The sequence below is a fragment of the Stegostoma tigrinum genome, chromosome 6 (assembly GCF_030684315.1).
Source record: "Stegostoma tigrinum isolate sSteTig4 chromosome 6, sSteTig4.hap1, whole genome shotgun sequence".
In the NCBI taxonomy this organism is placed as follows: Eukaryota; Metazoa; Chordata; class Chondrichthyes; order Orectolobiformes; family Stegostomatidae; genus Stegostoma; species Stegostoma tigrinum.
This window is the reverse complement of record NC_081359.1, coordinates 84571040-84586523: the sequence shown is the minus strand read 5'-3', so window position 1 is coordinate 84586523 and position 15484 is coordinate 84571040. Positions and strand designations below refer to the sequence as shown.

At 40.5% G+C, this 15484-nt stretch overlaps 1 protein-coding gene across 4 annotated transcripts in view; it reads left to right on the top strand.

Annotated features, from left to right (window-relative positions):
* dclk1a (doublecortin-like kinase 1a) overlaps positions 1 to 15484 on the top strand; it is a 336010-nt gene that overhangs the window by 210805 nt on the left and 109721 nt on the right. The window contains exon 1 of one of the 4 annotated variants that reach the window (XM_048532921.2): positions 14216 to 14428. The exons of the other annotated variants lie outside the window; for them this stretch is intronic. Within the exon in view, the coding sequence (XP_048388878.1) occupies positions 14413 to 14428 (16 nt within the window). The 5' untranslated portion in view covers positions 14216 to 14412. Of the gene's footprint in view, positions 1 to 14215; positions 14429 to 15484 lie in introns of those variants that run through there. 4 annotated transcript variants of the gene reach the window in all.

The window sequence follows — 15484 nt, the reverse complement described above, 5'->3', positions numbered from 1 at the left end:
ACACCTTGTTATCTCCATCTATTCCCTTCATATTTGTGTATTTGTTCAGGTGCTTCTTAAATGCTGTTATTGTATCTACTTCCATCACATACTCTGGCAGCATGTTCCAGGCACTCACCACGCTTTGTGTGAAAAACCTGCCACACACATCTCTTTTAAACTTCTCCCTCACACCTTGATCCTGTGACTCATAGTAGTTGACCCCTCCACCCTGGGAAAAAGACTCTTACTTTCCACTCTGTCCGTGCCATTCACAACCTTAAATATTCCTATCAGGTCGTCCCTCAACCTCCTGTGTTCCAGTGAAAACAAACGCAGTCTATCTAACCTTTCTTCATAGCTAAAATCTGCCATACCAGGCAATATCCTTTACTGTACCCTCTCCAAAACATTCACATCCTTCTGATAGTGTGGTGACCAGATATGTATGCAGTGTTCCAAGTCTGGCCAAACTAATGTTCCATTAGGCTGCAGCATAACTTCAGTGCCACTTCTAGTGAAAGCAAAAATGCCATAGACCTTTTTTACTACCTTATCAATCTGAACTGCCACCTTCAGTGATGCCTGGACCTGCACACCCAGATCCTTCTGCATATTCCTAAGACTCCTAAGGGTTCTGCCATTCACGGTATAATTGCCGCCTGTCTTGACCTTGCAAAATGTATCACCTCACATTTACGTATGCCTCCAACAGATCTATGTCCTGCTCGATCCTCCTCACTGTCCACAACTCTGCCAATCTTTGTACTGTCCTCAAACTTTACTAATTAAACCTAACTAATTAGGTATGTATAAAAAGCCTTGGGATTCTCCTTAATTCTGTTTGCTAATGATTTTTCATGATCCTTTTAGCCCTTCTAATTCCTTGATTAAGTTCTTTGCTACCTTCCTTATATACCTCAAGGGCTTTGTCAGTTCCCATTCTCCTAGACTTTACATATGCTACTTTTTTCCTTTTTGACCAAGGTCATAACATTCCTGGGGGAATGTCGTCCAAGGTTCACATAACTTGCTATACCTATCCTTCGTTCTCGCAGAAATATGCCACTCCTGAGCTCTTACAACTGCCATTCGAAATACTCCCACATGTCTGATATGGAGTTACCCTCAAACAACTGCCTCCAATCAAAATTCTCCAGTTCCTGCCCAATATTGTTTTGTTCACCTTCCCCCAATTTAACCTTTCAGTCAAGGAGTGCTGTTATCCTTGTCCATGATTATCTTAAAACTCACAGTATTATGGCCACTACCCTCGAAAATCTCCCCCAGTGAAACTTCATTCATCTGGCTGGGCTCATTTCCCAAAACTAGGTCCAGTATAACCCCATCCCTGTTTGGTCTGTTTACATACTGTGTCAAGAAACCCTCCTGAATGATCCTTACAAATGCTGCCCCATCCAAGCCCCTAGCATGCAGTGAGTTCCAGTTAGTTTCACTGGAAGTTAAAACACACAACAACAGCCCTGCTGTTTTTACTTGTTGACCACCAAAGACTTCTTCTGTTCATCTCCTAACAGAAACCTGGAGTGAGACATTAGCAAAATTCTGAGAACAGAATCTGTCTGGGGAACCTTAAAGTGAACATGGAAAGTATATTTTTAAATTGTACAATGCAAATAAAAATTGTAGCAGACGGTTTTAAAAATTGAAGTAGTTTTCTATAGAACTAAGAAAACAGGTTTGTAAACAAGCTTCTCAACCATTTGATTTTCTAAACAGTGCATATTTAATGTTAGTAAGTGATAACACTACTCATAGTGACCTATTCCCAGGTCCCACAAGAGAACTGTGAAAGCACATAATGTACCTAATTCCCTGTGCCACGTTTTACAGCTTGGCACCTTGCTTCAAGTGTAAGTGTAGAGTAACTGTCTGACGCAGTGCACTCAACTGATATAATAGTGCAGTAGAGAAGGCTAGGAGTCTGTGCTGGTTTATGTACGTCAACATTGCCATGGAAACCAGCAGTACAGTCTAAAGCCATGGGAGGAAAGGATTTTATGTAATAATAAGGATCAACAAATGATTTTGAATCAATAAACATTACATGGACTTCCTGTTTCATTTCTGCCTGCCTCCATACAAATGCAAACACAGTCATATTCTCACTTGTTATAATAATCCATTTATCCTGAAAGATCAATGAAGATAGAACTTATTTTTCTCACCTCTGTCAGTTACCACGAGAAGTTTACTAGTTTACTTCACAATTTAAACTTAGGTCTGCAGTATTGTTCATTTTAATTTATATAAAAATCCTTCTGTATGGATGTCAACTTCTCATGTGTGACACTTCATTGTTCATGGTCACGTTGCTAACAGGATTAATAAAAAAAAACCATCATAATGTCATCTCATTATTGTAATACCAACAAAATACTTATTCAAAAGCATATTGTATTTATTATTCAGAAGACATAATCCATCTCCTAACAGCTTTGACTGACTTGAGTAATTTTACCTCTCTGTCAAGGACTAAATCTAAATAACTACCAAGCGAAGTCACAAGTGAAAAAAAAACTTACTATTAGTCTCCAATATCACAAAGTTGACAAATTTTTAGAATAGGTATCTTTGATTGGCTCTATCTCCTTAAATTGTGAACATCCAACATAAAGGTTAAATCTGACACACCAAGGCTAAAATGTTTGTTACTGGCACAAGTGGCCATCCCTCTGTGTTCCTCACCCTCAGGACAATTTGTAAGCTGACATTTGCAGTGATATTGATGTGGGTGCAGCCACTACTGATACATTAATAGCAGCAACTCTCATTTATGTAATGATTTTAACATAGGAAATACACTTGTCACAGAGACATAATCAGACAAATTGAATATCGAAATAAAGACAGCAATATGAGATAGAGTGCGACAAAATCTTGTGCAAAAGACAGAATTTAAAGACGGCCTTGAAGTGGAGAAGTTTAAAGATGGAGTTCTGGAACAAAGGGCCTAGATGCCGTAAATGGTGGGATGAGGGAAGAATGAACGCAATAAAAGAACACAGCCAGATAACAGATAACTTGGTGTGAAGTTTGTTATTGTGTGTCTGGAGGAGTAACAAGCTGGGTGTAGCAAGGCCATGAAAGTATTTAAACACAAGAATGAAAATTTAAATTTTAAGTTTTCGAAAGCCTATAGCCAACCTGCATCAGCATGGTGGACGGGTGGAATAAAACCTGAACAGCAGAGTTTCAGATGAGCTGAGGCTCATGGCCTGTGAAGGCTATGAAACCCACCCTGGAGGGCAACAGAATACTCACGTCTGGAGGCATCACAGACATAGATGAGTTTCTGTCTCAGATGGGCTAACATTGAGCAGAAATGAGCAACATTACAAGGAGATGTATGTGCTCATTGTGATGGAGAGGGTATAGAGTGAATAGTTGGATTCTGGATCAAATATTGCAAACAATCAGGTTCAATCAGAAACAATGGCCATGGAGAAGCATGAAGTTGGTGGCAGTTGAATAGAGTTTATATTGGAGTCTGAAGGCAGTGGCTTCATTTTTCCCTGTATTTAAATAGGAGGAAATAATGACACATATAAAATGTTGGATAAGCGGTCCAGCTGGTGGAAACTAAATCTGGGTGTCGACTGCAAAATTTGGAAGCTGGCCCCATTTCTGTAGATGATGTTGCCAATTGTCAGCCTCTTGTGGAAGGAGAGGTTGGAATCAAGTAAAGTTCCTTGGGGACTCTAGAGATAACAATGCAGCGATGGAAAAAGCAGCCTTTGCTGGAGGTGCTTTGGCTACAATCAAATATATAATTGAGGAGAATTCTAGTGAGATGAGCCATAGTAGAGATCTTTTAGAGGACAGTGATGTGGTCAATGAGATCAAAGTTGCAGAAAGCTAGAGAAGAGGTAATATACCAAAGGCACTGTCACAGAGAATGTAATTTGTAACCTTAACTGGGACATAACTGTGGTGTGGTTTTGGTAAGGTTTTGGAGTCCATTGTGAAGGATGACATTTCTGAATATGTGGAAGTGCATGGTAAAATAGTACAATGTTAGCGTGGCTTCATCAAGGGGTTGGGGGGGTGGGGTGGGATGGGTGGCCATGCCTGACAAATTTGTTAGAATTCTTTGAGGAGGTAACAAGCAGGTTGGACGAAGGAGAGCTAGTGGATGTTATCTACCTGGACTTCCAGAATGCCTTTTACAAGGTGCCGCAGAGGAGGCTGCTAGATAAGATAATGGCCCATAGTGTTAGAGGCAAGTACTAGCATAGACAGAAGATTGGCTCTCTAGCAGAATGTAGAGAGTGGGGATGAAAGGGTCCTTCTCAGGATGGCACCTGGTGATGAGTGGTGTTCCACAAGGGTCAGTGTTGGCACCACAACTTTTTTCTTTAAACGTTAATCACTGAGACAATGGAACTGAGGGCATTCTGGCTACTTTTGCAGATTACACAAAGATAGGTTGAGGGACAAGTAGTATTGAAGAGACGGGGAGGCTGCAGAAGGATTTAGATGGGTTAGGAGAGTGAGCAAAGAAGTGGCAGATGGAACACAATGTGGGAAAACATGAGGTCATACACTTTGGTAGGAAGAACAGAGGCATTGACTGTTTTCTAAATGGGAGAAAATTTAGAATTCTGAAGTGCAAAGGGACTTGGGAGTCCTAGTCCAGGATTCTTTTAAAGTAAACTTGCAGGTTGAGTCTTGAGTCAGTAGTTAAGAAGGCAAATACAATGTTGGCATTTATTTTGAGACAACTAGAATATAAAAGCAGGCATATACTTCTGAGGCTTTATAAAGACCTGGTCAGACCACATTTAGAATATTTTGACAGTTTTGGTTCTCATACATCGGGAAGGGTGTGCTGGCCTTGGTGCAGTTCCAAAAGATGATCCTAGAAATGAAAAGCTTAACATATGAGGAACATTTGAGGGCTCTGTGTCTATACTCAATGGAGTTTAGAAGGATGTAGGGGGATCCATTTGAAAATTACTGAATGCTGAACAGCCTGGGCAGAGTGGATGTTGGAAAGATATTCCTATTGGCAGAAGAGACTAGCACCTGAGGGCACAGCCTTAGAGTAAAGGAAAAACCCTTTAGAACAAAGATTAGGAGAAACTTCTTCAGCCAGAGAGTGGTGAATCTACGGAATTCATTGCCAGAGAAGGCTGTGGAGGCCAGGTCACTGAGTATATTTAAGACAGAGATAGGTAGGTTCTTGATTGTCAAGGGGATCAAAGGTTATGAGGAGAAAATGTGAAAATGAGGTTGAGAAACTTATGAGCCATGATTGAATGACAGAGTAGACTCGATGGGCTAAATGGCCTAATTTCTGCCCCTGTTTCTTATGGTCTTATGGTCTTATGGGGTGGTGTGTAGAGATACTTGTTTCAAGAGATTCAAACAGGGAGCTGTAATATCAATAAGTTTAACATAGCCAAAATAGTAAAAGGTAGATCGCAGATGCATTGTAAAAAGCAACATTGTCATGAGATATTTGGATAAATAACCAAGAGCTCAGTCAACAACCTGATTTTAAGACTATGCAAAAGGAGTAAAAGGAGAAAGTGCAGTGTTTTAGTTTGGAAATTCCAGGATTAGGGCCTAGGTATGGCTGCCATTGGTAGAGTGATTAAAATTGGGGATGTTCAAGAGGCTAGAAGACACATTGATACCTCAGAGGGTTGTAGAGCTGCCAGAGTTATAATATAGAGAGGAATTTTAAAATGTTAGTGAAAATTCTAAAATTGCAACACTGTTAACATAAGAAATGGGAGCAAGAACAGACCATTTGGCCCATTGAGCCTTCTCCACAACTCAATACAATGTTGGTTAGTTTTAATTCCACTTTCCTGCCTACTTCCTATATCCCTTGATTCCCTAAGAGACAGGATATCTGTCGATCTGTCTATCTCAACATCAAATATATTGAATGACGGAGTGTCCACAGTTCTCTGGGGTAGAGAATTCCAATGATTTACAATCCTTAGGGAGAAAATCTTCCTCATTACTGCATTAACTGAATGTCTCCTTATCCTGAGACAGTGTCCTCATGCTGTAGATTTCCAGCCAGACAATGCAGCGTGTCAGTATAAATCCTTGCAAACCCCTTTAGAAATTTGCATGTTTTGAAAATATCACATCTTCTTCTTCTAGACTCAAGACAATATAGACCCAATATACATGAATTCTCACCCTCGGATAACATGTGATTACATGGACTAATTTTCTAATGAGCCATCACTATACCTTTCTAGTACAACAGTTTGTCATTTCTTAAATAAATGGGTGAAAAATGCACACAGTAATCCAGGCCCGTGTTTACCAAAGTCCTGTGCAAACACAGTAAGACTTACATCTCCTGTATTTCAATCCCCTTGCCTTAAACAACATAATGCCTTTTGGCTTTCTAGTTGCTTCTTCTACCCATGCTAGCTTTCTGTTATTTATACATGTGCACCTAAGTCTCTCTGAACATCAATACCTGACAATTTCTTACAACCAAAATGAGTAACCTAAAACTTCACGATGTTATTCAATCTCTGCCACCTTGTTGCCCATTCCCCTAACCTGCCCATATCTCACTGCAGCTTCTTTGTATCCTCTTCATGGCTTGCTTTGTACTTTTAGAAACCTTCAATGTATTACTCTATATCTCTTCATCTAAGTCTTTTAATAAAGTTTGTAACCTAAATAGCTAAGACCTCAGCACTGACCTTGCAGCACTCCACTAGAGACAGCCTGCCAACTTGAAAATGACTCATTTATCCCTACTTTTTGCTTTAGTAAATAAGATTTTTTTTTAACAAACTTTAAAAGAAATTGCTGCCAGGAAATGTCTAGAGTCACTGAGGCAAATCCACAGGGGAGAATGCTATCTAGGTGAGACCAGCAGGATGAAAGATCTTTGATCACTGAAACTGAAGAGCTGAAGCCAGGGCCAAATAAAAGTCTGCTGAAGACAAATAATGTTGGAAATCACAGTGGGTCAGGCAGCATGCATGGAGAGAGAACAAGTTAATGTTTTGAGTCAAGATGACTCTTCATCAGAGCTCACAAGTCTGCATTTGTTTGCATTCTTTCTCAGAAAATGCTTTCAGTACTTGATAGGTGATTGTCAACTTCATGGAAACCTCTTCATCTGTCTTGCATTTCTTTTTGTGCTGTACTTTGCTGCTGCCAGTGTCTACAAGGACATGGAAGAACCTTATGTATCTCTAACCCTCTGATCAAAAGAAAGGGAGAGTGGCAACATCACCAGCACTAACTGGCTTCCCCACAGGTCGTGAGATCCCTGTTCCAAGGAGGTGAGCCTCATGACATGGCCTAAAAGGGAAGTATCAGCTTTCTTGACATCTGTGAGCTCCAGCATCTCAGGAAAGCTCAGGTTATCACAGCGGATCGTTACTAATATCTGCAACTTCATGGAACAAAACCTCCTTCGAGTGTGGCATACATTTACAGTGGCTGCCAAGATGTTATCACTGGAGGGCCACCACCCACTCCATACTCAGTGGTGGTGCATTCTCCTGCAGGGAGAAAAAACAGAGCAGTAAGAGCATTAGGAAAAAACTTGTCTGCATTAGAGAGTCATAACATTTGTGGAGGGTGACATTGAGGCTTGGATATGAGAGAGCTTTTAGGTGAGGCTAAGTTTGAGTTCTGGCTGCTCATACAGGGACATGAGGTATTAGCAGGGAAAAGAATGAGTGTGGCAGGAGGATGCTTTGTTCTGAGGAGTGCTGTGCAGGAGAACACTCAGAAAGTCAGAGTTTGGGGCTTGGCACCTGAATGCCATGTACCTTCCCTGCCCTCCTGAGGCCCTGGGTACTCTTGTTCCAGTGTCACCAATTTGGAAGGATGACACTGCTGCTGGTGTCCTTGAACACATGAAGCCAGCTCTGCTTGTACATAGTGGTTGCCTATTTCTCCAATCCTTGACAGAGCTCGCCCCACTGCTAATAGGTTTAGAGGTGTATTTAGTCACTGGAATACCACTGTATTCTTGCTGCCACTCATTTTCCTCAATTTCTCGTAACTCTTCAGCACATGATTTCGGTATTAATGACACCACTAGTTAACTGTATGCCCTTAAAATAAACTGTTGTGTGAGCCCCATAGATAATAGTGGTCAGTTGTAATGTTTATGTAATAAGACCATAAGACCATAAAATATAAGAGTGGAAGTAAGTCCACACCGCCATTTAAATCATGGCTGATTGGCATTTCAACTCCACTTCCCTGCACTCTCCCCGTAGCCCTTGATTCCTTCTGAGATCAAGACTTTGTCGATCTCTGCCTTGAAGGCATCCAATGTCCCGGCCTCCACTGCACTCGGTGGCAATGAATTCCACAAGCCCACCACTCTCTGGCTGAAGAAATGTCATCTCATTTCAGTTTTAAATTTACCCCCTCTAATTTTAAGGCTGTGCCCACGGGTCCGAGTCTCCCCGCCTAACAGAAACAACTTCCTAGCGTCCACCCCTTCTAAACCATACATTATCTTGTAAGTTTCTATTAGATCTCCCCTCAATCTTCTAAACTCTAATGAGTACAATCCCAGGATCCTTAGCCGTTCATCATATGTTAAACCTACCATTTCAGGGATCATCCGTGTGAATCTCCGCTGGACACGCTCCAGGGCTAGTATGTCCTTCCTGAGGTGTGGGGCCCAAAATTGGACACAGTATTCTAAATGGGGCCTAACTAGAGCTTTATAAAGCCTCAGAAGCACATCGCTGCTTTTATATTCCAACCCTCTTGAGATAAACGACAGCATTACATTTGCTTTCTTAATTACGGACTTTACCTGCAAGTTAACCTTTAGAGAATCCTGGACCAACATTCCCAGATCCCTTTGTACTTCTGCTTTGCAAATTTTCTCACCATTTAGAAAATAGTCCATGCCTGTATTCTTTTTTCCAAAGTGCAAAACCTCCCATTTACTCACATTGAATTTCATCGAACATTTCCTGGACCAATCTCCTAAACTGTCTAAATCTTTCTGCAGCTTCCCCACCTCTTCAGTACTACCTGCCTGTCCACCTATCTTTGTATCATCGGCAAACTTTGCTAGAATGCCCCCATTCCCTTCATCCAGATCATTCATGTATAAGGTGAATAGCTGCGGCCCCAACACTGAACCCTGCGGGACACCACTCATCACCGGTTGCCATTCCGAAAAAGAGCCTTTTATGCCAACTCTCTGCCTTCTGTCACACAACCAATCCTCAGTCCAAGCCAGTAGCTCACCTCGAACACCATGGGCCCTCACCTTGCTCAGCAGCCTCCCATGAGGCACCGTATCAAAGGCCTGTTGGAAGTCTAGATAGATAACATCTACTGGGTTTCCCTGGTCTAACATACTTGTTACCTCTTCAAAGAATTCTAACAGGTTTGTCAGGCACGATCTCCCCTTATTAAATCCATGCCTACTTGCTTTAATCTGACCCTGCACTTCCAGGAATTTAGAAATCTCATCCTTGATAATGGATTCTAGAATTTTACCAACTACCGAGGTTAGGCTAATCGGCCTATAATTTTCCATCTTTTGCCTTGATCCTTTCTTAAACAAGGGGGTTACAACAGCAATTTTCCAATTGCCCGGGACTTTTCCTGACTCCAGTGACTTTTGAAAGATCACGACCAAAGCCTCCACTATTTCCTCAGCCACCTCCCTCAGAACTCTAGGATGTAGCCCATCGAGGCCAGGAGATTTATCAATTTTTAGACCTTTTAGCTTTCCTAGCACTTTCTCTTTTGTAATGCCTACCATGCTCAACTCTGCCCCCTGGCTCTCCCTAATTGTTGACATACTACTCATGTCTTCCACTGTGAAGACTGACGCAAAGTACTTATTAAGTTCTTCAGCTATTTCCTTATCTCCCATCACTAGCCTTCCAGCATCAATTTGGAGCGGCCCAATATCTACTTTTGCCTCTCATTTGTTTCTTATGTAATGAAAGAAGCTTTTACTATCATTTCCAATATTACTAGCTAGCCTACCTTCATGTTTGATCCTCTCCTTCCTTACTGCTCTCTTTGTTATCCTCTGTTTGTTTTTGTAGCCTTCCCAATCTTCTGATTTCCCAGTGCTCTTGGCCACTTTATAGGCTGTCTCTTTTTCTTTGATGTATTTCCTGACTTCCTTTGTCAGCCACGGCTGTCTAATCCCACCCCGGATAATCTTTCTTTTCTTTGGGATGAACCTCTGTACTGTGTCCTCAATTACACCCAGAAACTCCTGCCATTGTTGGTCTACTGTCTTCTCCGCTAGGCTCTGCTTCCAGTCGATTTTCGTCAATTCCTCTCTCATGCCCCTGTAATTACCTTATTTAACTGTCACACCATTACATCCGATTTTGCCTTTTCTCTTTCAAACTGCAGACTGAATTCTACCATATTATGATCGCTGCCTCCTAAGTGTTCCCTTACTTTAAGGTCTTTTATAAAGTCTGGCTCATTACATAACACTAAGTCCAGAATAGCCTGCTCCCTTGTGGGCTCCATCACAAGCTGTTCCAAAAAGCCATCCTGCAAACATTCCATGAATTCCTTTTCTTTGGATCCACCGGCAACATTATTCACCCAATCCACCTGCATATTGAAGTCCCCCATGATCACCGTGACCTTGCCTTTCTGACATGCCCTATCTATTTCTCGGTGCATCTTGCGCCCCGGTCCTCATCACTGTTAGGAGGCCTGTACATAATTTCCATTATAGTTTTTTTGCCTTTGTGGTTCCTCAATTCCACCCACACAGATTCCACCTCTTCTGACCCTATGTCATTCAGTGCCGTAGATTTAATTTCATTCTTAACTAACAAGGCAACCCCACCCTCTCTGCCCACCTCCCTGTCTTTTCGATATGTTGTGAATCCTTGGATGTTAACTGCCAGTCCTGAGCTCCCTGCAACCATGTCTCTGTGATGCCTATCACATCATAATCATTCAAGAGGATTTGTGCTGTTAATTCATCTACTTTGTTGCGAATACTACGAGCATTTAGATAAAGTGCCTTAATGCTAACTTTCTTATCATTATTAGAGAGGTTGGAAATCCCAAGATGTCTTAACCTTTCCTTCCTTTTTGCTGTATTCCTAGTCTGCCTCGAGCTTAAATCCTCCTGTACACATGCTATCCTGTTGCTTATCTTTCCATTTAACTCCACACTCCCTGTCTCTTTCACTTTCCTTTCCCCCCGACTCAGAAGTTTAAAATCCTACTGACCACCCTATTTATCCTTTTCGCTAGAACACTGGTTCCAGATCAGTTCAGGTGGAGACCGTCCCAATGGTACAGATCCCCCCAAAACTGATGCCAATGCCCCATGAAATGGAATCCCTCAGCCACATGTTTACTTCCCTAACTTTCTTTTCCCTGTGCCAATTAGCACGTGGCTCGGGCAGTAATCCGGAGATTATGACCCTTGAGGACCTGTACTTCAATTTCTTTCCTAGTGCTTCATAATCCCTGAACAGGTCCTCTACCCTAGCTTTGCCTATGCTGTTAGTCCCAACGTGGACCACAACAGCTGGATCCTCCCCCTCCCGCTCCAATATCCTTTCGACCCGGTCAGAGATGTCCCGCACCCTGGCACCGGGCAGGCAACACACCATGCGGGACTCCCGATCCATCTTGCATAGGATACTATCTGTCCCCCTAATAATAGGATCCCCTATAACAACTACCTGTCTTTTTGCTCCCCCCTCTTGAATGACCTTCTGCACCACGGTGCCGCGATCAGCTGGCTCATCTTGTCCACAGTCCTTTTCCTCATCCGTACAGGGAGCAAGAATCTCATACCTGTTGGTCAAGGTCAAGGGCTGAGGCTCCTGCACTCCTGAACTCGGAATCCCCCTACCTGCTTCACTTACAGTCACACCTTGTCCCTGAACACTTTATGAATTTGAGTTATTTAATCTACCGGGTGTGACTGCCTCCTGAAACAAAGTGTCCAGGTAACTCTCCCTCTCCTGGAGGTGCCGCAGAGTTTGAACCTCAGATTCTAGATCATTTACTCTGATCCGGAGTTCTTCCAGCAACCAACACTTGCTGCAGATATTAGGATATTATTGGAAGGCCTTCACATTCCCCATAATGGCAGAGTGGTTGGGAGTTCAATATATCGGTTTCTCATCTGGCACTACACTTAGGTAGAAACATCAATGTATTTATGCCTTTCACATCCTCAATGTTTTGAAACACTTTACAGACAAAAATTGCTTTTGAATTGTAGTCAATATTGATTTGTAGTTAAATGTGACACACAGTTTATGCACAGCAAGTTCCCACAAAATTGATAAATAATAAGTTAAACAATACAAAGCAATCAGAAGCAGGAGTAGATTGTTTGAGCTTACCCCCCCTCCCATTCCATAAAATAATGGCTGATTTGACTGAAACATCACAAGTACATTTCCATCTACCTCTGATAACTTTTCACAGCATTCCAGTCCACATAATAAAAATCTATCTCTGCTGTATAGATATGCAAGGCCTGTACATCCACCACCTTTTCAAAAGCAAAAAACTCACAACATTCTGAGTGAAAAAAAATCACATAATTTCCTCTTTAGGTGGGTGATCCCTGATTTTTAATCAGTTCTATATTTTTCCGTTAAAAGTAACATCTTCTCAAAGCCTACCATGCCATCACCCCTCACGATTTTATATGTTTTAATAAAGTTACTTCTTAATCTTCTGAACTCCAGTGGATACAAGCCTAACCTGTGCTTCTATTCTTCCTAAGACAATCTGTCCATTCCAGGCATTAGTCTAGTAAACCCTCCCTAACCTGACTCTAATATATTTACCTCCCTCTTTAAATAAGGAAACCGAAACTGCACACAGTTCTTGAAATGTGGACTCCATCAATGCCTCATAAAACTATAACATGATCCCTACATTTCGCTCAATTTCACTTGTAATAAAGGACAATATCCCATTAGCTTTCTTGACATCTTGCAAATTCCCCAGATTAGATCAACCCCAGACTCCCCTAAATCTGTTCAAAGTTACTATAAACAATATAAAGACAAGTCCATTGCCAATGTGACATATAGACTTCAGTTTCTTTTGTTGTCTTGTTACATTTGGAATGCCCAAGTTCATCCTTATGATAATCATGCAGCCACCAATATGTTTTTGATTTTAGAGATGAGAACAAGTGACTATTTTCAAAAAAATTGTAATCAGGCCTGAGTGCTGTTGCTCATCAACATTTCACCAATCTAATGTACATTCAAATAATTCAATAATCTCAAGTTTCCAATTTTTAATGTAGAAAGGGGCATTCAATGGTGAAATCTAAATAGTCTGTTGACTTTTAGTCAATGGAAATCGGAAGTCTTGATTTCCAAATTATCCTTATGTTTTCTTCCGCCCGATGTTTGTTTGAAATTTTATATTAGTAAAAACTTCATTGAAAAAAAAAGTCAAGTTGCTCTGTGCCAGCAGCAAACAATTATGTGTGACTCACTGGTGAAAATCCAACCCACTAGTGGCTGGTCTATAGACTGTTGTGTATGTGAACAGAAAAACAATTACTGTTTGCTCAATTATTAATATTTCATTGAACACAAAATGAAATAAAGAATGATTTTGAGGAAAAAAAGCTCACAATCTTCATAAAGTTGAGCAACAAGTACTATTGTATACTTGAAATATTTAAATAATCCTGAACATACATGAGTTTTTTTTTCTTTTTGAATGTGGTAGTTCAGTTCAAGCAATGAAAGGAATAATTATTTATCAGTGCACTGAAATGTACAATATTTAGATGCATAATATCTAATACTGACCTCCTTGGTTTTCATTGGTGATTACCATTTTGATGATCTAAATTGTAGATGATATTTTCCTTACAAATACCACTGGCATTTATTAGATTATGTAGGTAACCTGCTGTTGCTAATTTGTCTGAGAATGTGCCATAACCTAAATAATTTGAAATATGGTCTTCCAAATGAGATATTTACTGTAGTATTACGTCAACAGCTATCTCACTTTAAAGCCTCCGACAAGTAATTTTAAATAGGGTACTGGATGAGTCATTTGCTATTCAGTGTCTGATTGTAAGTTGAATCATGCATTCACATTCTAAATTATTCATTTTTTTCTCATATTGTCAAAGGGGCTGTGTTGTTTAATGTTCCTGGGTACTTGCAGTAGGTTTAATTGACATCTATGATGCAGCCTTAAGAAACCACCTGAACCACCCACTCCTGAATCACGGACGTCAGTCTTACGCAGTGAAGCATTTGCTTATGATAGCTGCTTCTTACTCAGCTGTCCTTACTAGCAGGAATTTTGTCCGAGAGTGTATACCTCAGCTTTCTTTTTGCTTCATTTTGTTATTGTTCTACTTGAAGCTGCTTACAATCAACATTTAGTATTTGTGAATTACCTGGAAGAAGTTTTGTTTGTTGAAAAGATCCTCTCATAATGAAGTACATAGAAGGTATGTATGACCATGACCATTTAGAAGTCATATAAAACCTTTCAAAGCATAGATAATTAGTTATCAAGCTGTGTGAATATTATGTTTCAGACTGTGAAGTGACTAAATGCTCTTTTATCTCATTGTGCTTGTGAAGGCTAAAATAAACTAAAACAAAGTTATATCTACAAAATTAACTTCACTAAATGATATTTTCGACATTATTAAATGCTTCTGGGTATTCACCATTTTATACTTGAGGAAGTTAAACCTCTTTGTGTTCTTAAAAAATGTTCTTGATTGAATATAGTCAATTTTTTTGTTATGGGTTTACAGGTTAGGGAACAGAAATAAGATACAATGTTGTGCCAGCATAAAGATCTGGTATCTAAAGATGTCTTCCTACATCAAACCATTATGGCTTTGCAGTTTTGGCAAATGATTGAAATATCCTGCAACTTGTATGATCTATCTTGAATTGCCACTACTTAAAGTAATTCACATAAAATTGCTGCATGACCACAAGTGTGGGAGTTGCTGTTACATTGTCAACAATCATTGCTGCGTAAGTGGCGGAAGTTTAAGTTCTGATGAATAAATTTACCCTGATTGAGACAAGTTGATGGGACAGTCATTTCTTTTCAATAAGTAAAAGCTAAAAGATGATTTGCTGTAAAATAAGTTATAAAAAAAATTGAGCATATGAAAAATGCAGCATATAGCATATCGGACCAAAACTGTACCAAGGCACTTCACAAAATCATAATCCTGATTGGGAGGCTGGCCAGAATAGCTTTTAGAACAGTTGAGTCTAGTCGAAGGTTTTGATTGGGAATTTGGTTGCGGATAAACTGGGTAATGTTACAAAAGTAGAACTTAAATATTTTTGTCATGTGGTGTTGTGAACGTAGGTCAGGTCAGGTAAACAGCTGAGAATGCAAAAGATGAGGAGAAGATATACCGCAGTGTAGTGATCGGTGTTAATGTATGTCTGTATTCTAGGCCTCTGGATGTCACTGAATGGAAAGGTGTACATAATGAGAATGGTTCTAAGGTTGATCCTTGGGACCTCCAGAT